This window comes from Prionailurus viverrinus, chromosome D2 (genome assembly GCF_022837055.1).
Source record: "Prionailurus viverrinus isolate Anna chromosome D2, UM_Priviv_1.0, whole genome shotgun sequence".
NCBI classification, from domain to species: domain Eukaryota; kingdom Metazoa; phylum Chordata; class Mammalia; order Carnivora; family Felidae; genus Prionailurus; species Prionailurus viverrinus.
Window position 1 is genome coordinate 22,158,767 of NC_062571.1, and position 23,721 is coordinate 22,182,487.

General features: G+C 42.0%; 1 protein-coding gene across 2 annotated transcripts in view; it reads right to left on the reverse strand.

The window, feature by feature from the left end:
- The window catches only part of CCDC6 (coiled-coil domain containing 6), a 109,005-nt gene that overhangs the window by 48,844 nt on the left and 36,440 nt on the right, over window positions 1-23,721 (reverse strand). For both annotated transcript variants that reach the window (XM_047825346.1, XM_047825349.1), the window contains exon 2: window positions 9,710-9,859. In XM_047825346.1, coding sequence (XP_047681302.1) covers window positions 9,710-9,859 — 150 coding nt within the window. The remainder of the gene's footprint in view (window positions 1-9,709; window positions 9,860-23,721) is intronic.

Here is a 23,721-nt window from a genome sequence, read left to right on the forward strand (position 1 = left end):
TTCAGGGGAACTAAAAGTTATACACAGATTTTGATTGGGGGAGGGGAGAGAAGGATGGGAAGGAGGAGGTGGCACCCCTAAGCCCTGTGCTGTGCAAAGATCACCTGCATTTTTTCCTTGAATGTTTGATACAACTTGCAGTAAAACCATTTGAGCCTGCAATTTTTCACTACCAAAGGTTGTTTCTCACCTATTCAATTTCTCTAATGGTTACAAAGCTCATGTTTTGTATTTCTTCCCCAGCCAGTTGTAGACAGTATGTTTTTCTATTAATTTGTCCGTTCCATCTAAAATTTCAAATGTACTGGGCACCTGTGTTGCTCAGTTGATTAACCATCCAACTTTGGCTCAAGTCATGATCTCACAGTTTATGAGTTCAAGTCCCACATGGAGCTTGCTGCTCTCAGTGCAGAGCCCGCTTTGGATCCTCTGCCCCCTCTGCTCCTCCCCCACTTGGCACTCTCTCAAAAATAAACATTAAAAAAAAAGACTAAAAACAATTTAAAAATTTCAAATGTATTGCCATATATGATTATTCATGAGTTATTCACTCTCCTTTTGAATAGCTACAAGAAAAACTGTGATATGTTTCCTGTTTCCTAACAAAGATTTCAAGCTTGATCTTTGTTTCTTTGAATGTAGTAAGCATGGCTGCTCTGGAGTCTGTGTCTGATAATTCCAATATCTAAAGTATTTGTGAAGTCCATTTCTGTTCTTTCATTTCTACTAGTTGAGATCCATGAAATCTCATATCCCCATGTGCCTGGTTCTCCTTGAGTGCTGGGCAACATATTTGAAATTGTATTTGTAGGTGAAATTTGTGGTCTAGGATGATGGTATCTTCCTCCAGAAAATTCTGTTTTCTTCTGCCAGGCACCAGAAGACTGGGTCTACCTTAATCCAAAACAAAAGCTTCATGATTTACAGTTCACCAGGTGATACAAAACTAGTTTGTTCTTGGGGCACCTGGGTGGCTCAGTCAGTTGAGCGTCTGACTTCGGTTCCGGTCATGATCTTGCAGTCTGTGAGTTTGAGCCCCGCATGGGGCTCTGTGCTGACAGCTCAGAGCCTGGAGCCTGCTTCAGATTCTGTGTCTCCCTCTCTCTCTGCCCCTCCCCTGCTCACGCTCTGTTTCTCTCTCAAAAATAAACATTAAAAATTTTTTTTAAAAAAACCTGGTTTGTTCTTATCCTAAGGTTCATGATTAAAGTGTAGGTCATTTATTGCTGTCTCCATCTTTGGCCAACGCTGAGCTTTAACTTCTGTAACCTCAGCTCCACACAACTACCATAGCACAGCTCAGTTTCTCTGCTGTTCCATAAGCAGCAGCAAATGCTCAGGACAAAACCAGCCCTGGGAGTTTGGGTCTTCCTAATACCCACCTCCCCCAGATCATAGCCCAGCAGGCCTTCTCCATCTTGCTAGTTCTTCATGCTTTAAAAAATATTTAAGAGCATTCTGTGTAGGTTTTATTGATCCTCAGTGAGGTTTGTCTGAATTACCTAATCTGTCATTTTCTAGAGGGGAAGGTATAAGCAATTTTTGCAAGGCAATAGCTGGGCTCTTCCAGAAAATTATTTTTTAAATGCTATTTTCTTGTCAACATTCTCAACCTCAAGGACAAGCCCTCATAATTTCTTTTCTTCTTTTTTTTTTTTTTTTTTTTTGAGAGGGCACAAGCAGGGGAAAGGAGCAGAGGGAGAGAGAAGAAGAGAGAGAATCTTAAGCAGGCTCCATGTTCAGTGCAGAGCCCAATGCAGGGCTCGATCCCACAACCCTGGGATCATGACTTGACCCAAAATTGAGTCAGATGTTCAACTGACAGAGCCACCCAGGAGCCCTACAAGCCCTCATGTCTGAACAGATGGCTCCACTACAACATCGGGCTTCCCATCCACCCAGAATACCTAGTGGGCTAAGTTTGAGTTTGCCAGATTCCCCACAGCACAAAGCTGTTTAAAGCATTAACGCCTTTAGAGAAATCTGGTTAGGAGAAAATTAAAAAAAAAATTTTAACATTTTTTTTGTGAGAGACAGAGAGAGACAGAGCATGAGCAGGAAGGAAAGGGGCAGAGACAGAGAGAGAGAGAGGGAGACACAGAATCCAAAGCAGGCTCCAGGCTCTGAGCCATCAGCACAGGACCCAATGTGGGGTTTGAACCCACGAACTACGAGATCATGACCTGAGCTGAAGTCGGACACTTAACCGACTGAGCCACCCAGGTCCCCTAGGAGATTTTTAAAAGATCCTCCACAAATAATATAAAGAAATCCTTTAGGGCCTGGAGTTGGCCTACTGCATTGAAAATGCAATTTGTAAAACCTAACACTTCCTTCTTCCGAGGAATAGTGTTCAGTCCAAATAAAGAATTCATTCTAACTTGAGACATTACTGTGAACTAAAACAAGGCCACACCTTTATGAATAAAGAGGAAGAAAGTGAAGGTAGCTCCGTATTTTAAGGTAATTACTGACTGGGCTGACTGTAAACGGTTTTGAAATAGAAAACCTACCCAAGAAGTGCAAAACAGGGAACATTTATAACTGCAGTGTTTTAAAGTCATTTAAAAAATGTTTCCAATGATGGCTCAAGTCCATCTACAGTGGAGCCAGACTCATCTTTTCACCTAGAAATAACCATGCTTACTCCTACCCTGGAGAATAAAGTAAGCTCCCACTCCAGCTTCATCTCATTACTTTTAATTTCATTGTCTGTCTACTTTTGTTTTCTCTCTACCTGAGTTTTCCCACACTTTTCAAAGGAAGTCAGCATGGGAAGCTTGAAAGCCTCTACTCTTGCCCTTACATTTTTGGAGTCCACACTGGCACATCCAATCTAGACCTAATGTCAACACACATGCATACACTTGGAAAGAAACTCCATGATTTCTTAGAGTCTAAACAACTGTATCACGTTCATTTTATTTTCTAATCGTAATGCAAATTGTGTTGGACAGAGATTTCTGGCAGGCTACTAAACAGGAAAATTCTGGCTCATAATTTGGCCTCTGGAGGCTACATCATTTAAAATGCATTAAAAACATCCCGGGAGCCTTTGCAGATGTATTGGGAAACACAACGTACAAGCCCCTTGCTCCGTAAAAAGAAACAAAGAACAGACAATGCTGAAGTTCAGAATGTTTGTAATGAAAAACAACGCACACACACGCACGCACGCGCGCACACACTCTCTCTCTCTCTCTCTCTCTCTCTCTCTCTCTCTCTCTCTCTCTGACCCTACTGTTCTGTGAGCTATAGGTAACAGCAAATTTTTCAGATCAGCATTAATAGCCCTGAAAAAAGCCAGAAGGGCTACTGCTCTGGCCACCTTAATGAAGAACATATTTCACAGTCTCTTCTCCTCTTCCATGGGGAGGGCAGAAACAGTGTTCATCCAAACTGATGCGAAGGCCATCGGAGCCTAGGTGCCTTTAAAACTAACTAGAGTATCTCATGTGTATTTATTGCCCTGACATGAGATTTTGCTGCCTGCCCAAACAAAATCACTACACTGCCATCCTAGTAACTAGGCGGACTCGGGGTGAAAGGCAGGCGGCCTCATATTCTGATGCACATGCTTCACAAGAAGGGATCTGAGACTCTATGCTCACTGGTTGTGCCCGCGGGCATGCCTGCTACCCTGAGACACAGCCTGTCTGGGGCTGGGGAAGCATGCACTCCAGAGAGCACAACCAGTAAGATGGTACTTGAAGGAGAAACCGCTTCTCCAGAACTGAGTGGGGGGGAGAAGGAAAGGGTAAACCAAGTGGTAAGCCTTTGTCTAGATGAACAGGCAGGTTCAGGGACTTACTTGAAATCTTCCTGTCAGTTTTACTCCTATGCAAAGAGACGGAGGAATAATGCTGTCGCCTGATGTCCCTCTGAGTTGCTTGGCTATCAGTCACTTGGTAGCGGCAGCTTCAACAGTGGCTTTTGCCCTCAACTTCCTTCCTTTCCTGTCTCGCCTTTCTATGGATGCTAGGAAACATTAACTACATGTGTTCTGGAAGGCATTCTAACCTCAAGGACCAAGTCAGTAATAATAAAGCCATGCCATTAAACAAGAGATCCAGAAAAGTGTTATTCTTAAGTACTTTGAATCATCAATAAGAATGTGCCCTTCCATAAGGATATAATACTTTCTACTGTAGCGACAGTGGCATTATTTTCTGAGGACCAGATCCAATTTCAAATATGAATCAAAAGTACAAAACTATTGGGGTGCCTGGGTGACTCCATCGGTTGAGCGTCAGACTTCGGCTCAGGTCATGATCTCGCGGTTTGTGGGTTTGAGCCCCGCGTTGGGCTCTGTGATGACAGCTTGGAGCCTGCTTCGGATTCTGTGTCCCCCCCTCTCTCGCCACCCCCCCGCTCATGCTCTGTCTCTCTCTAGTCTCTCAATAATAAATAAATGTTAAAAAAAAAATTTTTTTAAGTACAAAACTATTAACCTATTTGTTATTTTAAGGTCTAAAATTTAAAAGTTGGATTAGATTAAAAAAAGTCAGAGACATATATGTAATACCCAGTACCCTTCTTATCTTAGCCCTGTTCCAGGGCTTTAAAAAAAGAAAAAGTATTCATTAGCAATTGGCAGCAGTTGAGAAGATTGCAGACAAAAACAGGACTTCCCAAAGAGCAGAAATAAACCTGATGCATCAGGCTTGCATCAAAGCAAGTGAAAAAACTCCAGGATTGCTAAAGCCATTATGAATCTCAGCAATGACAGGTCTTCCAATATGCATGATTGGTGATTGGTAGTTAACAGGGGAGTTAAGAATTATTTAAAAAATAGTTTTAAGACTGAGGGCCTGTGGAATAAGTCATATTAGGACTGACAAGACAGTTAAGCTAGGTATTAAAGCAGTCTGATAATACTAGTTCTTAATGATTTGAGCATTCCAGAATCTTCTTTCACTTGCAAACGCACCCAAGACTGCAGCAGGCTTCACTGCACTATGATGCATGACAGTCACAGCTATGATAGAACTCTGAGCTCTCAAAGCCAATGACACAGAAGGTTCCAAAAGGTAAGGACAAAACAGGCATCAGAATTTTTTAATTTCCTTTTTAGGAAATAAGACATTTTCTATTTACAAAAGTAATGCAGGTTGCTTTTACAAAATAAGAAGGAAAAGGATATAAGAAAACTAATATAACCCAAAGCTTAGCACCCAAGTATAATTACAACTAACATTTTGGAAAATAGTCTTTTAGATTGTTTTTCTAATGTACATGTTATATATCAAAATCTGATGAAGAGTTTGCTCACAAAACATTTCTTGTACATTTTAATTATAAATTCTGGTTAAACTACAACTTCTGTTTGAGGCATTCCAGAGCTGAGTCTGGTTCAGATGCAGGCTTGTGCTGAACTTAGCAAAAGTACCAGAAGGTTCTTTTTGGGACAGTTCTCAATCAGATAATCAATTCTATGGTCTGGGCTCAAAAGGATACAGATTTTTCAAATAAGTTTTCATAAAATGAAAGTATAATTTTCTGGCCATCTAGGGGATATATACAAAAGCAAGAGAGAAAGCATGCTTTTTGTGTGTTTTTGTTTGTTTCAGTGATGCTTAACATATGTGAAAATATTTAGGCTATATCCCAAACTTGATCTTCTAGGACAAAAGGATTTCCTCTCATCCACACTTAAATAAACTTCCATTTGTAAAGGTATTAGATACCAGTTCTGTTATCTAAGGGAAGGGAAGGGAAGGGGAGGGGAGGGGAGGGGAGGGGAGGGGAGGGGAGGGGAGGGGAGGGAAGAGAAGGGAAGGGAAGGGAAGGGAAGGGAAGGGAAGGGAAGGGAAGGGAAGGGAAGGGAAGGGAAGGGAAGGGAAGGGAAGGGAAGGGAAGGGAAGGGAAGGGAAGTGTGTCCCCCACAGCAATGATCTCAGTTTGTTTTCAGATCCAAAGAATCCCTTTGAAATGCACATAAAAGCACTGTCCAATCACTATGAGAGACAACAGTCAAAGCATGGTGACAAAACCAAAATTGTTCCACAAATGGCTTCAGTGGCCTTGGGGTGAAAAAGGCAAAACACTTTCATGGTGAACAGGTCAATTCACTCTTTCGTCTATCAGGAACACCTGCATACAGTTTCTCTTCTCAGGCTTTTCAAAAAAAGGTCTATCTAGAAGCACCATCCTAGAGAGCCATGTTAAAGTAATTACAAAATTAGAAAAGTCTACTGGTACCAATTAGCCTAAAAAATCTCCAGATGGAGATCAGTTCTTCCATACTGTGTGGCAGAAAATGTGAGCCTTCAACAAAGGGGCTGATATCCTGAGGCAAGCCTCAGGATGGGTAACAGAGGGTGGCAGACCCTCCCGCGGCCAAATGAGCTCTCTCCGACTGGCCAACAACAGAGGAGGGCCTTGGGGTTCTACAACAAAGGTATGCTGTGATAGCTGAAGTCTAAAGTGAGAGATCATCTGTCATGCCACAGAACACACATAGGTCTAGAACTTGCCAGAGACGTCAACCTCAACTCCCTGCCACCCATCTCCTTTCAAGGGCCTGAGAACCAGGAAGGGGGCATGAGGAGTATCTGTTTAATGGGTACAGAGAGTTTGGTCTTCAAGAAGTTCTGGGGATGAATAGTGGTGATGGGTGCACAACAGTGTACCTAATGCCACCACGTTATACACTCAAAAATGGCTGAAATGACAAATTTTATGTTATGTATATTTTGCTACAATGTATATATGTGTGTATATACATATATGTCTGTGTGTACACAAAACCAAGCTGGGATTCCTGAGAGATGGTCTTGAAGACATGCTAAGTATTCATTTGTCCAGATTCTTTAAGTTCGACCACAAACGAGCTACAGTCTTACTAAGAGCTCCCCCAGCAACAGAATCATACCTTCATACTATATTCCTTGTTTTGACTTGGCCACATGAAGGCTAGTGCTACATGTTATATACTACTTTTGGTAAAAAAAAGTTTATTGGACTGTTCCATCTGCATATTATTCAATCTCTGTAGAAAGATCCATGCCTCTGGAAAATTTTAAGTTTTTAATATATGAAAATTATTTTTCTCCTGATCAAGTATAAAACTACTTAAAAAATTTAATTTTTTTAAATATTTATTTATTTTTGAGAGAGAGAGAGAGAGAGAGAGAGAGAGAGAGCAAGCACATGAGTGCGTCAGCGAGGAGGGGCAGAGAGGGAGGGAGACAGAATCTGAAGCAGGCTCCAGGCTCCAAGCCGTCAGCACAGAGCCTGATGCCTGGCTCAAACCCACAAACTGTGAGATGGTGACCTAAGCTGAAGTCGACGCTTAACCTACTGAGCCACCAGGCGCCCCCCATCCCTTTTTTTTAAAAAAAATTTTTTTCTTTTAATGTTTTTGATTTCTGAGACAGAGAGAGACAGAGCATGAGAGAGGGAGGAGCAGAGAGAGAGGGAGACACATACTCTGAAGCAGGCTCCAGGCTCTGAGCTGTCAGCACAGAGCCTGACGCAGGGCTTGAACTCACAAACTGTGAGATCATGACCTGAGCCGAAGTCTGTTGCTCAACCGACTGAGCCACCCAGGCAAGCCCGCCCCCCGCTTTTTTTTTAATGTCTATTTATTTTTGAGAGTGAGAGCACAAGCAGGAAGGGGCAGACAAAGGGGCAGACACAAGAATCCAAAGCAGGCTCCAGGCTCCAAGCTGTCCGGCACAGAGCCCAATGCAAGGCTTGAACCCATGGACTGGGAGATCATGACCCAAGCCAAAGTTGGACATTTAACTGACTGAGCCACCCAGGTGCTCCAAACAAATTTTTTTTTTTTTTTAGATATAAGAATTATGAAAAACAAATTACTGTATTTCTCCAGGTTATAGCTTTAAATTCACCTCCTTTTTCTGTTGCACATGGCTCTTCTGTTCTTTTAGTGCCTTATTTTAAGGGATATCAATGTCTTTGGGAAAAAGGTGGGTTATGATAATAAACTACACACTATAGAACCATTCACAGTGAAGATGAACCTTTATAGAGAACAGAAGCATGATCTGGCTAGGTTTTGGCTGCTTTATAAATAACTTGGTAAAAGACTCTAAATACTAATAGCCATTTAAGTTGAAAGCAAACACTGTTTCTTCCAATGTTAAAAATTAGAGCACCTGATTACACACTAAACTAAGAAAAATAAACTGTAATTGCATCCCTCTAGTTCTAGAAGCAATATGCAGAGCAAGTTGTCTGATGCTGCCAAGGTGAGAGAGAGCCAGAGGTCAAACTAACCTTGTCCCTCATTTTTTCCTCTAAATCTGAATGCACACGAATCAATAACGAGTTCCACACAGAAACTGTGCCATAAATCTCTGCAGGACAATAATGCCTGGCTACCTCTACACTTCATATTTCAACAGCAGCCATCGAAACCAAATTTTGTGTGAGACGGTTAACAGTATCTTTATTCAGTAATTAGGCAGAAAGATGGGGTCAAAGTTGACTGAAGCACTGTCCAGTCTTAACATTAAAGTTTCTTCACCAAAGCTTCCGGCTTTCTCTCACAGGATTGTCTATGTTGGAAGATAAGAAAAGGATTTAGGAAGCTTTTTAAAAGCCTCAAATATCCTTTTATTATAACTTCACTAAAATACATACTTCAACCAAATCAATGAATGAAACAGTCAGCAATGCCCTTGCATGGAGGGTACAAGGGGTGCATCTACCTAGCTTCCACACTCACCTGACAAAGTTTATCCTCCTGGCATAATTTTATATCTGCTAGTGATTTTGGACAATCTGTGCTCAGTAATGAAAACTTAATATCCTACTTATTCTTTTAAAAAAATTTTTAGTGTTTATTTTTGAGAGAGCGAGAGCGCAAAGGGGGGAGGGGCAGAGAGAGGGAGACACACAATCCAAAGCAGCTCCAGGCTCTGAGCTGTCAGCAGAGCCCCCCGTGGGGCTCAAACCCCTGAGCCATGAGACCATGACCTGAGCTGAAGTCGGTAGCTCAACCAACTGAGCCGCCCAGGCACCCCTCCTACTTATTCTTAATTAAGTTCATGGTAAGTAGCATACAAAATATTTGCCCTAAACAAATTTTACTTTTGTAATTTATAAGCTTTGAGGGGAAAAGAAAGGAGAAAAGGAAGGAGACTCTGAATGAGAAAAACCAAACCTTCCTGTATGTTTTGTGTTGTGTCTTCTATAACCTATCCGAGATTAATGCTGTTTTAATAGCTGTCTGATACTTATTTGCTCAGTAACCTATTACTCACCCATTTGAACACACCTGATTGTATGTAATTTTAACTACCGATCACGGATATCTTGTATTCCCCCCCCAACTGACATTTCACTTTACAGCCTCATATTTTAATGCAGAAGACCCATTTCTGCTACACAAATGTTGATTTATTCCTTACAGAATCAACATAAAAGGAGAAAAAAATTCCACATTTACTGTTAATCCTCCTATTTCCAAAACACTACTTACAGCAATTGCTCCTGTGCTAAGGCTTCAGGCTCATCAGAAACTTCTTCAGGTGCCCACAGCATAAAATCCCTTACCCAAGCAGATGAGTCACAGAACCAGTCTGGAGTATTACACTGCTTCTTCCATCTTTACCTGGTCTTTTTAATCTCCAAAAAACTTTGGCTATAAATGTTTCAAGCAAAGTACTTTATCAAAGTCATTTTTTCCTAGAGAGGAAAACAGGCAGAGAAGATGTAAGGTGAGAAAAGATAAATTTACCTGCATCAACTTTCTGGAGAGCTCATTAGTGAGGAACTCTTCTTCCTTCTCATAATTTACAGCAAGGGTTTCTTTCTCCTTCTGCAAAGCCTGAATTTTCTTGAATAAAGTGTTACTGATGAATTCTTCTTCTTGCTCAGCCCTGGCTTGCTGTTAAAAAAAAAAAAAAATTAAAACAGAGCAACAACAAAAAATATGTTAAGCAAACAGGAAATTTACAATGGAAATAATGTTCTTATTTGCAGAAAGGGCACTCATTTTAATTAGATCTCTATTTTTACCTGTGAACCAGTGCACCCGAAGACATATAAACCAGAGGGGCTGAGCGGCAACCCTAAAAGAAAATCTGGCTATTCCCCCAAAGAGCCTCCCTGAACTACAGATGGCCTTCTTCTTAAATTGACGTTTTGAAGAAATTCATAAAGACTGTTTTACTGTTTTTAGAATCAATCCCCAATCAGTAGAATACAGAGAGCTCATCAGATGGCACACAGGTCCAATTCTGTGCATCAATTCATGATAACTCTCTGCAAGTCACTACATCTCAAAGGTCTGTAATAAAGCTGAAATATCTAGGCAACATTTTTTTACTGAAGCAGAGTTCACCTTTTGAGGATATTACTGAAAGGATTTGGATAAGCAATTATAAAAGCAATGCACACTGCATGCTCAACAAATAGTAATTGGAAGGAAATACACACCAAATGGTGATAAAGTAGCTACTGAGGTAGGAATCCAATGGGTGAAAAGTAAGGGTGGATGAGAGGAGTTTTATTTTTTACTTTATTAATTTCCCTACTGGGCATTTTTTGGAGGTGAGAGCAAGGACAGACATTACTGAATTTTAAGAACAGAAGAAAAGAGGGTCAGAATAATTCGAGAAGAAAATATTCTTCTGAACCACTTCCCCAAACCTATATTTTAACAGAATACACACCAAAAAACTAACCATCCTTGAAGGAAATTAATCTTTTCAGAAATAGGAAACTTGTTTCAAGTGAACTCAACTCTACTCAATGCACTTTTTAAACCCCATCATTTTGAGGCATTAATCCCAAACAATGTGTTCCTGTTTTATCAGCCAAGTCAAGGGAGAAAGAACTATATCAATTCCAAGTTGCCAGCACCTGTCACTTCAAGAATATGAAAGCCAGAGAGCAGGAGACAAAAGGGCACCAGCACTAAACAATTACCACCTTTATTGTACAGCCTCTGACAACCACTCCCAAAATCTGGTGGCTTAGATTTCTGGACATATTCTCTAGCTTCCCCAGCATCCAGCATCCAGCATCCGTGCCCAAACAGACTGGGTTTCTGAGTCTGTCCTCTGTGCTCTCCTGTCAGTGGCCGAAAGGAAGTCCTTCAGTCCCCAGAACTGCTTGTCAAACAATTCTACAAAAGAGAGTAGCATGTCGTATTTCAACTGAGAAACAGAGCTATAGAAAAAGTGAGAACTTTGGGACCAGGTCCAGCACTCAAGTTCTTTAAGAAACCATTTGGGATATGCCCGGAGAGCTGAACATAGCTAATAAATGTTTATTTCCATCCAAGAGCGCCCAGGGAGATATCCCTAGGTTCCCGAGGGCTCCCAGACACTTGGATGTTTTGTTAGCCCTTCCCAGGGCCCTACTCTCCTCTCCACTCCACGGCTGAAGGTACTTACTCTCCCCCTTGAAATGAGTCCCCACTCCTCTTTACAAGTCACACACTTCCAGGTGGGCCAATGGGCAGGAATCCCAAGTATGTATGGAGGCACACTTAACTCACGTATCTAAGCCTGCAATCTGTTTAAGCTACTTGTTTTTCTGGTTTTGACTGACAACATCCTACACAATTTGATTTCTGATTATTCTAAAAGTTACAGAACAAAAAGGTGGAGGGGAACTGTAAGGCTTTTGCTAGTGATACCGCACTTACTATTTAAAAGAGTGTTTGCCATAAATTATTTTTCTTATCAGGTCAGACTCAACTTTCTTGCGTGTTGCCACACACTCGGTATTTTAGACAACTGGTGTATATGATCACAAGCAAGAAGAGCCAGACTCAGGCTCAGCAGACCACCCTCCCCTTCTGCACTTGGGGCCTGGAAGTAAGAAGCTGGAAATAAGAGGCTAAGCCCCAAGTGTGTGTTCTCGTAGCTTCCACCCCTGCCTCCCCCTCCATCTAACCATTAAGTTGCAGGGACAACAGATTTCAGTGTAATATAAAACAGTACTCTGCGATAAAAAGTAGATTAGTGGTTGCCAGGGGCTGGGGGAGGGGATGCGTGGGAGATGGGGAATGACTGCTAATGAGTGCAGAATTTCTTTTTGGGGTGATGAAAATGTTCTGAAATTAGTGCTAACAGTTTACACAACCTCGTGAATATACTAAAAATCAATGAGGTGTACACTTTAAAAGGATGAATTTTATTGTATGTGAATTATATCTCGATTAAGAAAAAGCACTCTGATAATTAGCAGGGCCTGTATTTCCCGGGGCACCTGGTCTCCTTTGCAATTCTTCCCAGGGAAAGCAGCAAAATGTTAAAAGGATGGGGGCGGGGAAGTGTTGAGGAGCACTGGATCTGCTCTAAAGTGCCTTCCAAAGTAAGTGACACATCGCTGGTCATGAGAGGCTGAGGCTTTAGCTAACAAAATTACTCACCATTTAGAATAGCTGCTTAATTCTAGGCAAAGCCCATTAATGGAAAATGCGCGCTCAAGGAGCCCTGAATAACAGGAGGAACTGCTGGTGGAAGCTGGTTACAGCCTATCTAACTTCACAGGGGTTACTGGGGGTTACACAGATTCCATCAAAGGCCTCCTTTAGCGAAGTTTCTGGCACTTTTTGGTTCTGTGTGTTACCCTGCCTCCCACAGCATCTGACATCCAGAGGAGAAGATACCGGAGCACAGGAGTCCAGGTGCCCAAGCTGTAAAACCTCACTCACCCTTTTTCTAGTTGGTCACAGGTCACTTTAGGAAGGAACACATAAATGAGGACAAAAGATAAGATGCTGTATCCAATATAGCCTCTGAGGAAATTTCTGAAAGATCAGACAGAGTATACTGACAACCAGGGGTAAAAAAAACTTGATTATCAGAGTATGAGCCGTGAGTCACACAGGCAGTCAGTAGCCACTGACTTCCCCACGCAGCTTCTCCCAAGCCACGTGCATCAGGGGCCCAATTTCAGCCTTAGTCCTGGCTTTTTCTTCCCCTAATTCCAAAACAAGCCTTTTATTTAAGCTGTAAATGAATTATCTTCCCAGTGTGTTCCCCCCACAGAAAAGCCAAGAGCTCAGTAAAGAGTGGCCCAGGTGCTAAGAAGCAAGCCCCAGGCACTAGCAGTCAGAAAAACAGGGGGACAGAGCAGAGATAAAACAGGCTACCTCAAAAAATCTCATCGGTTTTACCAATCTATCTCCCTTTTTATCTGAAATGCTTGACAATGTCAACATACTTAAAGACATCCAAATTCAAAAACAAAATTGTATTTCAAAAGCTAAATAAGTGAATCATGGTTCACCTATAACTCCATAAACTCTGAAAAGAAAATATGAAAACTTAGGAATGCTTTGAAGGAGGATGTGTTCTGTATATGTCTGTAAAGTTGAGAACTGGGGAAATCTGGGGAAAATTTTTAAAATATCTGTAACCCTATCTGCATGTTCAATATGGTTCTAGATGCTGTGTGTAGAAACTGGGCGACTCTGTATACTGTACTCACATATTTGCACCAGCTATTTTGACACTCTCCTAGCAGTAACCATTGGGATCTATAAATATGAGGACTAGAGCAGAAAGCAGGTCTCCACCATTCCTTCCCCATCCTACCAGAAGTCCAATGTTAAAAAAAAAAGGGGGGGGGGTACAGAAGAGAAATAGGGAAGGGGGAAGGACAGGAGAAATTTACCAAGTACTGTGGGAAAAATAAACACCAAAATTCTTAGAAAAATTATCTTCTCCTGAGTCACCACATATTCAGGCAACCATACTCTAAGTAAGCACTTAGATTTTCTGTGAATAAGGAAAACACAGCTCATTCTGACCCACTGCTATTATGATCAGAACACAAATTTCATAGGATATTTCAGGGTGATTGTTTAGTTCTTCTGTTCTTTATCAACAGTACTTTGGAGATCAAGGGTAGGCGGAGAAAGCAGAATTCAAAAACTCTCAGCAGCACCACTCACTGCTGACAAGAAAATCCAAGTGCCAAAACCAAAATCATGTGGGCTGATGCAATTCATGATCTATCAAGCACAAGGAAGAGAACAGTTTTCCAAAGCAAGAAATGCAGGCAATATTTAATAGCAGCCATAGGTAAAAAATATAATCAAGAGAAGATACAAATGACTACCAAGATTACACATTAGGACCACAAGATCACGAACCACAAGACCTGAGCTGAAGTTGGATGCTCAACCCACTGAGCCACTCAGGAGCCCCAACATTAGCATTTGTTTTTAAAAATTACTTTTAAGTTGACTGCTTAATTGTTTTAATAACAAAAAAACATAAAACTAAGATACCTTGAAGCTCTCACGCTTAAGAGCCCAGGCAGGCTCTATTTATTATTTTAATTATTTAAATTTAGGAATCTATTTAAATGTATTATTAATTTGACTATTCTGTTGCCTAGTCACATTTTAATGACCCACATTTTAATGATCTTAACATCTCAGTTTGAAAGGGCATTGGAAACCAAACTGTTACGATAGCAGGAACCAACCCAGCACAAAGCCAGGGAAGTGAATAAAACCCTGCGCTCCGTCCACCGTCCCTCCACTTGGTTCACCAGAGCACACGTGGCTTGCTCTGGACGATGCTCAGGGTTCAACAGAATTCATGACTGATGTCTGGTGCCTCTTCAGGGATCAGTCAAGTACCAGGCATACCAGTGGGTTTGTCAACACCAAACACAGTCCTGCAGTGGTTCTGCACCAGCACCAGCAAGGGAGGGGTGGGTGGCAGGTGACACAGTCCATGAAGTACCTTTGTTTCTTTGACTAGGAGAATGAGAGAGATGATTTCAATTACAGGTGTCAGAACTGGAATTTACCACCTAGTCTGTGGGAGCACAAGGTTACAGACACACTGCACTCCGGGCCTATGGTAAAAACAATGAATAATCGGTAAATTAAAGAGCTTATCTGTTCCATTCCAGTATTGCCAGCCAATCAGTAAGCACACAGGCATCACAGCAAAATCTTTATTAGCCCTTGCAACTGTGCTACTGTAACCCAGATGCTTAGGTCACTTACAGGACTGCAGGCCGAGAGAGCAAACAGCAACAAAGGGTGACCTGCAGGACAGAAGAGCTCGAGGATCTCGAGGTTATGAAGGACTCTAAATGCTACCAAGTTTTTTTTATCAATCAACCTACAGTGCCTCACAAACCAGCTGTAGTGGAAGACCAGTCCCCACTATTCTGGTGTCAGGCTGCTTGGTTTACAAGACGCCTTTGCCCACGTCCAGCTGTGTGACCCCCAGGAGAGTCATGTGACCTCTCTGGACCACTGCCTTCTCCTCTGTAAAGTGAAAATAACGGCACCTCCCTCTGGGTTGTCTGTAAAGATATATTCATATAACTCACAGAAAGAGTTTATTAGCACAGTATCTTGCATAAGAAAGCACTAAAAAGACACTTACAAAAAGGCTTGGGGAGAAGCATGGAAGGATTACACGGAGGATTGATGAGAAAACAGTCAAGTCTTACAGAGTCTCCCTCCATTTAACTAAAAAGTTGAAATGGACATAATTATGGTACATCCATAGAAAAACACAGAGTGGAACCATCAAAAATACATGGTCTGCACTTACTGTCATGAAAAGATGTCCAACAACAAAAGGTTAAGTGAAATACCAAAGTTGAATGTTTGTATTGAAGGTGGAACAAAACTATGTTGAGTTCCCAAGGAAAAAACACATATCAAGGACACAGTGCATTATGAATAAGTTAACAAAAATGATTTACAGCTCTACACATTCGTACTAACCACCCTACCCTCAGATCAGCTAAGGTTTCAGATATTCAAATTCTCATAAAGCATAAAACAGTATTATCTGAAATGCTGCAAAGAGATAAAATATGAACAAGCAGCAAGAGAATAGATCAGGCAGATTTGAAAAAGAAAACAGAACTTCTTGAAATCAATGTTTAAATTCATCTTGCATTTTGTATTTCAATAGCAAATTTGACACAGTTGAATCACAAAGACTGAAAGAAATACTTAAGAATCAATCCAGAATGTAACACAAAGAAACAAGAAAATGGAAAATGTGAAGGATGGCAATAGATACAGGAAGGAAATGAGAAGATTTAACACACATCTTACTAAAGATCAAGAAGGAAAGAATATTGGAAGAGATGATGGCTTCAGATGGTATATCCCAGAAATACTATCTGAGAATCTCCCAGAACTAATGAAAAACATGGACCTATCGATACAAAAAGCACCAAGAATTGGTGCCTAGACACATTTTAATCAAACTGTACAGCATTAAGACAAAATTCTAAAAAGAGTCTAAAGAAATGACAGATGATCCATAAATAGTCAAGTAGACTGGCCATCACTCCTCAGCATCAATAGAGAAAGGAGACAATGGAGAATTCTCAAAATGCTAAAACTGGCAAACTATATACAAGGTTATCAAGAAAAACTATCTTCCAAGAAAGAAACAAAACCCACATTTCTCATATAAACCATAACTGGGTTTATCACCGACAGACCTACACTAATAAGGCTTCTACAGGATGGACTTACCCCAGAAGAAAGGTCTGTAGTGCACAAAAAACTGGAGAGCAAACAAATCAGTAAAAATGAAGGACAATCTCAACAAAAACAGTGTCTAGTCTGTGAGGTGAAAATGTCAATGACCCCTTTTGCTCACCTACAGACCCCAATAGTTAAAACCAGAAATAGACAAGCCCGCCTAACTCATGCTCTAACTATATAACCCATGGTGTTCATTTCTTACTGCACTTTCTTGCGGCATTGACAAAGCCATTCTATAAGGACCACAACATTCCAACCACCAGGCTAGGAGACAGTGCCCAGAAGACCACACCCCACCAAATCACCTTCCCTGCCCCTAATCATGGCTGAACACAGACCAACCCCCACCCATGACCATGTGCTCCCTTGCCTCCCTTCTTGAAGGACCCTCCTATGGAAACTACAGCTATCACCTCACAGAGTGCTGGAGAGGAGGCAGAATGCTGCTACCACTTTGCAAAAACAGTCGGGACATTTCTCCAAGTTAAACCTAGAGTCACCATACAACTCAACCTCCTAGGTATACACTCAAGAACACTGAAAACTTTTTTTCCTGCAGAAACTCGTATACAAGTGTTCCCAGAAGCACTGTTCATGATAGCCAAAAAATGGGAACCCAAATGTCTATCAAGTGATGAACAGACAAAATGTGGTACGGCCATAAAAAAATAATAAAATAATGTCCTGACAGTACAACATGGATGAATCTTGAAAATATTATTTTTACTAAAAGAAACCAGATGAAAAAGGCTACAGAATGTATGATTCCATTTACAACAAATGTCCAGGACAGACGAATCCAAAGGGACAGAAAGTACATTAGTCATTTGACTAGGGATAAATGTAGGGGGAAATGAGAAATGTCCATGAAATAGTATAAGCTTCAGTTCTGGGGTGATAAAAATGTAATTAAACACTGGTGATGGTTACATATGTTAGTAAAAACAACTGAATTGTACATTTTAAAAGGGTGACAGTTATGGTATGCAAATTAGATCTCAATTTAAAAGGGGGTGTGGGGGGCATGCTTAAGCCACTCTGGGAGACACAACAAACCCTTCTGTCCCCAGGGCCAAGCCCAAGAGCCCCTGCTTCAGGAGAAGAGGTAGAAGCAAAACCAGTCAGCAAGTGGAGGAGGAGGCGGAGTCCTTCCTCCAGAACTCAGGCAAAGATCCACTGCCTCTGGAGAATGGGTGGGAGACTGTCTTGAAGAGCCACAGCAGATTCAAGTCAGAGACTGGCTACCGAAAAGACGGGCTGAAAAAAACGGTATCTCCAGGCACACAAACCTAAGACTAGCCCTGAGGAACTGAGAACCACCCCTTCCTCTACAAGGAGCCTAGAGAGGAGAAACCACCACAGTGTTGCTGAACAAGGGGCAAAGGCATGCAGATTATATACCATAGCCCAGGCATTCAGGCACTTCTGAAAGATGAGAAGGCAGAGCAAGAACACTGAGGAAAACAGGGTACCCCAGGCCCCACTCTACGTGTAACGTACTGGAGGAATTTAAAGCCTGTGGTAGGGGCGCCTGCGTGGCTTAGTCGGTTAAGCGGCCGACTTCGGCTCAGGTCACGATCTCGCAGTCCATGAGTTCGAGCCCTGCGTCGGGCTCTGTGCTGACAGCTCAGAGCCTGGAGCCTGTTTCAGATTCTGTGTCTCCCTCTCTCTGACCCTCCCCCATTCATGCTCTGTCTCAAAAAATAAATAAACGTAAAAAAAAATAATAATAAATAAATAAATAAATAAATAAAGCCTGTGGTAAAAGGACAGAAATACAACCACCAAGAAAACTCAAACCCAGTTCAATTACTGATTAGACTGACTCAATCTCACACTGATGGGCTAACAAAGAGACATGCTCCTTTCTGGGCATAAATAATTTTTCTCAGTCTTCTACAGACAATGTCTGTAGTCAATCAAAAATTACAAACAAAATTAGGGGTGCTGGGCTGGCTCAGTCAGAAGAACATACGACTCTTGATCTCAGGGTCATGGGTTCAAGCCCCACGTTGGGTGTAGAGATTACTTTAAAAATAAAGAAATAAAAGTAAAAAGATCCTATACAAGTAGGATAAAGGTTTCCCCCCCCCCCCCCCCCTTTACGTATGGAACCAATTCAAGGCACAGTTTTCAAAAGTATCTTGTATTTTCTCATTTTCTCTCCTATTGATCCATATTGGTAGTACACTCAAAGTGCTCTCAAGGCCCCGCCCTGGTACAGCACAATTCCCAAACAGTACTTTCCCCCAAATGAATCACGACACCAAATCAGCTGCCTTCCTTTCCTTATAAAACAAAGCTCTGAGCACTTAGCAGCCCTTTCAACTGACAACTGAGAAGCAATCGGACTGACCTAAATTATACTAAAATATGAAAGACTGTTTTCCTTACCCTGAGGATTTCCTATGAGAGGAAAGGAGAATATAATAGGATCCCTGGCTGAGTACTTTCACTGAGAAGTTCATTCCATCAATTATCTTGCTACACTATGTAATAAACCATCACAAAACACAATACTCATAAAGAACAATATATTATTTGTCATCATTCTATATGTGTTCCCTTGGCTGATTTCAGTGAGCTTGATCATGCTGCTGCATTCAGCCAGAAGTTCAGCTGAGCTAGTATGATCCAAGATCAAGGGAGTGGAAAAAGATTTCATCTTTTTTTTTTTTAATGTTTATTTATTTTTGAGACAGAGACAGAGCATGAACAGGGGAGGAGCAGAGAGAGAGAGAGAGGGAGACACAGAATCCGAAGCAGGCTCCAGGCTCTGAGCTGTCAGGACAGAGCCCGACAAGGGGCTCGAACTCAAGGACCATGAGATCGTGACCTGAGCCGAAGTCGGACGCCCAACCGACTGAGCCACCCAGGCGCCCCAGATTTCATCTCTTAATGAGAGAAGCAGTAAAATATTACTCAATCAGGATACTTCCCTTTTTTCAAAGCTTCTTCCCTTCTTTTGAAGACACAGATTTCCTAAAATCTCTCGAAGTTTTTCTGTAAATGATCGGCATGAGAGAGAAAACAACTCTAGAATTTGGTTAGTACTTTAGGTCAGTGTTAAGGTGGACCACCTGCATTGTCAATGACCTAACTAAATGTAGCCAGAGCCTTTTTTTTTTTTTTTTTTTTTTTTTGGATCATACACGATCAATTCTTCCTGCTAAGACTCATTTCCTTGCTTGTTGACAGCACTAGAGGATATAGAGTCTCACACTGGAATAACAACACATTTTCCCAATTATAAACACAGGAACTGGTCCTGCAATAGCATGATGGGTAATGTCCTCAGATCCTTAAGGAATATATAGAAAGAGATCAGACCAAAAAAAGTCCATGCCTGAGTCTCAAGGCACACACATCTGTAAGAACTGTCATAAACTAGACAGAACAGAAATACAAAGAGAGAAATGACCACATCAGTGTTCTGTTGTGACTCCCATCACTCATCAACTTACACCCATTGTCTTATTCACCTTGAAGATATTACTACCACCAGGGTACATCATGGCTCAGAAGTCAAGAGGAAAATTATCCACCACTCTTGGGAGACATGTTCTTAAAACTGAGCCTCTAGGGGCGCTGGCTGGCTTAGTCTGTATGGCATGTGACTCCTGATTTCAGGCTTGTAAGCTCGAGCCACACATTGGCTGCAGAAGTTACTCAAAAACCTAACTAAAGAACTAACTAAATAAATAAATAAAATCTTAAAAACAAAAACCAACTGAGGCCTCTGTCATTTTTTCCCAAGAAAACCACTAATGCCACACCCTTTATACCTCTACTGATCTCCAAACACCTCGAGGTTTCCAAATTTGGTGCTGGGGCAGTAACTGAGACCTGGAGAACAGGAATTTGAAATATACACAGCTCGACATGCTCAGAAAATGAGCATTACTACTCAGTTGCCAACCCAGAGAAAAGGTGAGCAGCAAGCACGTCCTACTCCAAAGGATCCATAGGGGGAGCTATGGTACAGTGGTCTCAATGGAACAGGATGGCAGGCCCACTACAGACAGAAAGACAGGTATCCTTCCTCCCAAAGGTATATTCCCAAAGACAGAGGCATAATGAAGAAAATTAAAAATGATAAAACAAGTTGTTCTTCGAGCAAAGACTAAGGTCACTGGTAGCCAATTTCACAATACAGGTAAAGTTCACTGCAGATGATTGTTATCCCAGATTGAATGCTGGACATGCACCATTCACCGTGTGCCTAAACTCACAGTTTCCTTGTACCAGGAACCCTGCATGATTAAACATGTCCCCACTATTTCTGACATGGGCAGGGGTGAGCCTCAACACTACTCCTAGGAGTCATCCCTTGTCAGTAATAGGCTTCCCCCTCAATACTAAAGTTCCCAACCAGAATACCTGACAAGTAGAAGCAGAAACTAGTGATTAGAGTTTTTAAATTTAATTCAATACATATGACAGAAAATCCTACATGGCAAGCACTCTATGGATATGGCAGTGAATACCACTGACCTTGTCCCTAGCCTGAAGGGGTACATAATCCTCCTAGCAATTAAAGGAAAGTAACATCATTAATCTATACATTTAGCAGTTGGCCTTGGAGTGATCTTGGCTGCATAAAATAGCCTAAAGAATCAAGGGATTTAAAAGGAGATTAAGCTGCACAGAAGAAAAAGGTTAAGTATTTTATCCACTACAGTAACAGAAGAAATGACCAGCACATAAGCACTCAAACACATGCTAAGGGGTATAAATGTACACAAATATACAAACTTTATATTATATACATATATACGTATGTACATAAATATACATATATGTGTATTTATAATGAGGAATTAACTCTATGGCAGGAATTAACTCCTATACTATATGGTAACGTCAGTCAATATTTAAGTGTCGATTATATTTCTGGCACTGTAAGAGACCCCTTCCAGAATTATCTCATTTGATCCATACATGGGCTTCACACATTTCAGCCCCACATAAAAACAAGACCTGAGAGAGGTCAAGCAACTTGCCCAAGGATCCAAGCTACTAAGTATCAGGACTACAATTTAACCTAAACCCTGGACTGGCTCCAAAGCTCCTGGTCCTTTTACAGCCTGCTCCACCTTTCCAGTGACAATGTCTTCCCCTGGTGCAAGGGATGTAGCATCATGATCCAGAAAGAAGTCAAAACTCTCCAGCTCACTATTAAAGCCAACACGTGTCATTCACAGAGCCCGAGAACCACAAAGCAACTCCTCTTTGGGAGGAGATACCCTGTAATTTCCTTCCCCAAACAAAGTAACTGAATGTTGGGTGACTAACAGGTAATCTTTAAGAAAGGCACAAGAGCCACTGTTTGCTACAGCCACCCACCACTGCTCCAAGTGGGAGACCACACATTTCCTGATGGTACACACACTGTTGTTCCCGTGCATGTCACGCTCACAGCACACTCTGGCAATTTAGCTTTACTCCATCCACATGTGTTCTCCCCTAATCTTTCAGGGTGAATAAGGGTGTATGTGTCAGGGTGAGGGAAAACAGGTCAAAGAAATCATGGGAGCAGTTCGGCCATAAGCAGGCCAGTGAGGATATAGATTCAAGTTTATTGGGAAACTGCAAGATAAGAAGAGTCACCCTCTCTATGTGTAGAAAAGAGCTAACGTAGCAGCAGCCCTAACCACTATCCTTTTAAAGCCTGTTTACAAGCTCAGCCCTTGACTGGTGACGGAAAACTTGAATTTGGAAAGGACCCCCACCACCCTGATAAAAGGGGCTCATTGTGTCAAAACTTTACAAACAATATCGTTTGTGATGAGCACCTGCTTTCCTCTGGGAGTCTGGAATTTTGGTACATGCTAAGCAGAGGGTACCTATGTGATCAGACCCAGTGAAACCCTGGGTGCTGAGTCTCTGTTGAGCTTCCCCGATAGAAAACATTCCACGTGTGTTCTCACCTGTCACTGGGGGGAAGGAAGTACATCATTATCAAACCTGGGGGTAGTCTTGGCAACCAACGACTTACCCTGCATCTAAAAATAATCTTTCATCTGTCTTTCAAAAACCATGGGAGCCACAGAAAGGGACACACCTCACACCCGTCACACCCTAATGATTTTGGTGTAGTGGTATAAGCTATAACCCAAAGTCTGAACTTAAGTGCACCCTAAGAGAGCCATGACACTACTTAGCCAGAAAAATCTCCCCCAGATCTCCAGACTCTTAACCAACTGCCTACTTACCAGCTTCAACTGGAGATCATGGAACCGTTACCTCAAACATAACCAACACCAACCAAACACATCTTGAGTAAACCTTGGTTCTTCTTTCCCTCGCTGCCTTGTGCCCATTCAATCCATCAGAACACCTTGTTTCTAACTGAAATAGGTCTAGAATGTTTGTTTCTATTCTTGCAGTTGCCTTTGTTGCAGCCACCATCTTTTACCCAACTGACAGACAACAGCCAGCTAGCCAGCCCTAGCTGATTCTTCCCCTCTTGCTCTCAAACAATCTATGCTCTCTGCATCCAAAGTGATTTTAGAGGCAGAAAACTGAGCACGTCACTGTCCTGGTTCAGGCCCTCCAGGGGCTTCCCAGGATACTCAGAAATAGTGATTCCTTCCTGTAATCTACCAACCCTCCATGATGGGAGTCCCCACCTGCCTCTCCCACCATGCTCATGACGTTACCGCCACCCAGCACATCTACTCCCACACATGCCCAGCTCATGATTCCTGAGTGGGACCCCTCTGCCACATGGCGGACCGGCTACCTGTCATTTCACCTCCCCCCAAAGAGGCTGCCCCTGTCACCGAACCTAAAGTGAGCCCTCAGTCACCCAACCCATCACATGGCTTCCTTTTCATCAGAGTATCCACTGCCACTCGAATGTTTTTCCTTCTCTGTCTCCCTGTCACTGCTCACCAGAATGTGGGCTTATGAAGCACAGCAGATCTGCTGGTGACTGCTGCAGCTTCAGAGTCTAGATCCGTGCCTGGCATATGGCAAGCGCTCAAATGCTGGACACATGGGCACCTTCTAAAATGCAGGGAAAAGCCTTCTCTTAATATCTGAACCTTCTCTACCTCACTCTTCTCTTGGCTAGCTGATGGCCACAGCAGCGAGTCAAGTTCTCGTGACCAAAAAATGAATACGGTACTATCACTGCCTTTGAGGCAGCTGGTTTAGTAATTCTATATCCTTCACAGCCTTCCACACCCCACATCAGCTTCCACAGATGCCAGTGATACCAAAACACAGCCCTGTACTTGGCAGCT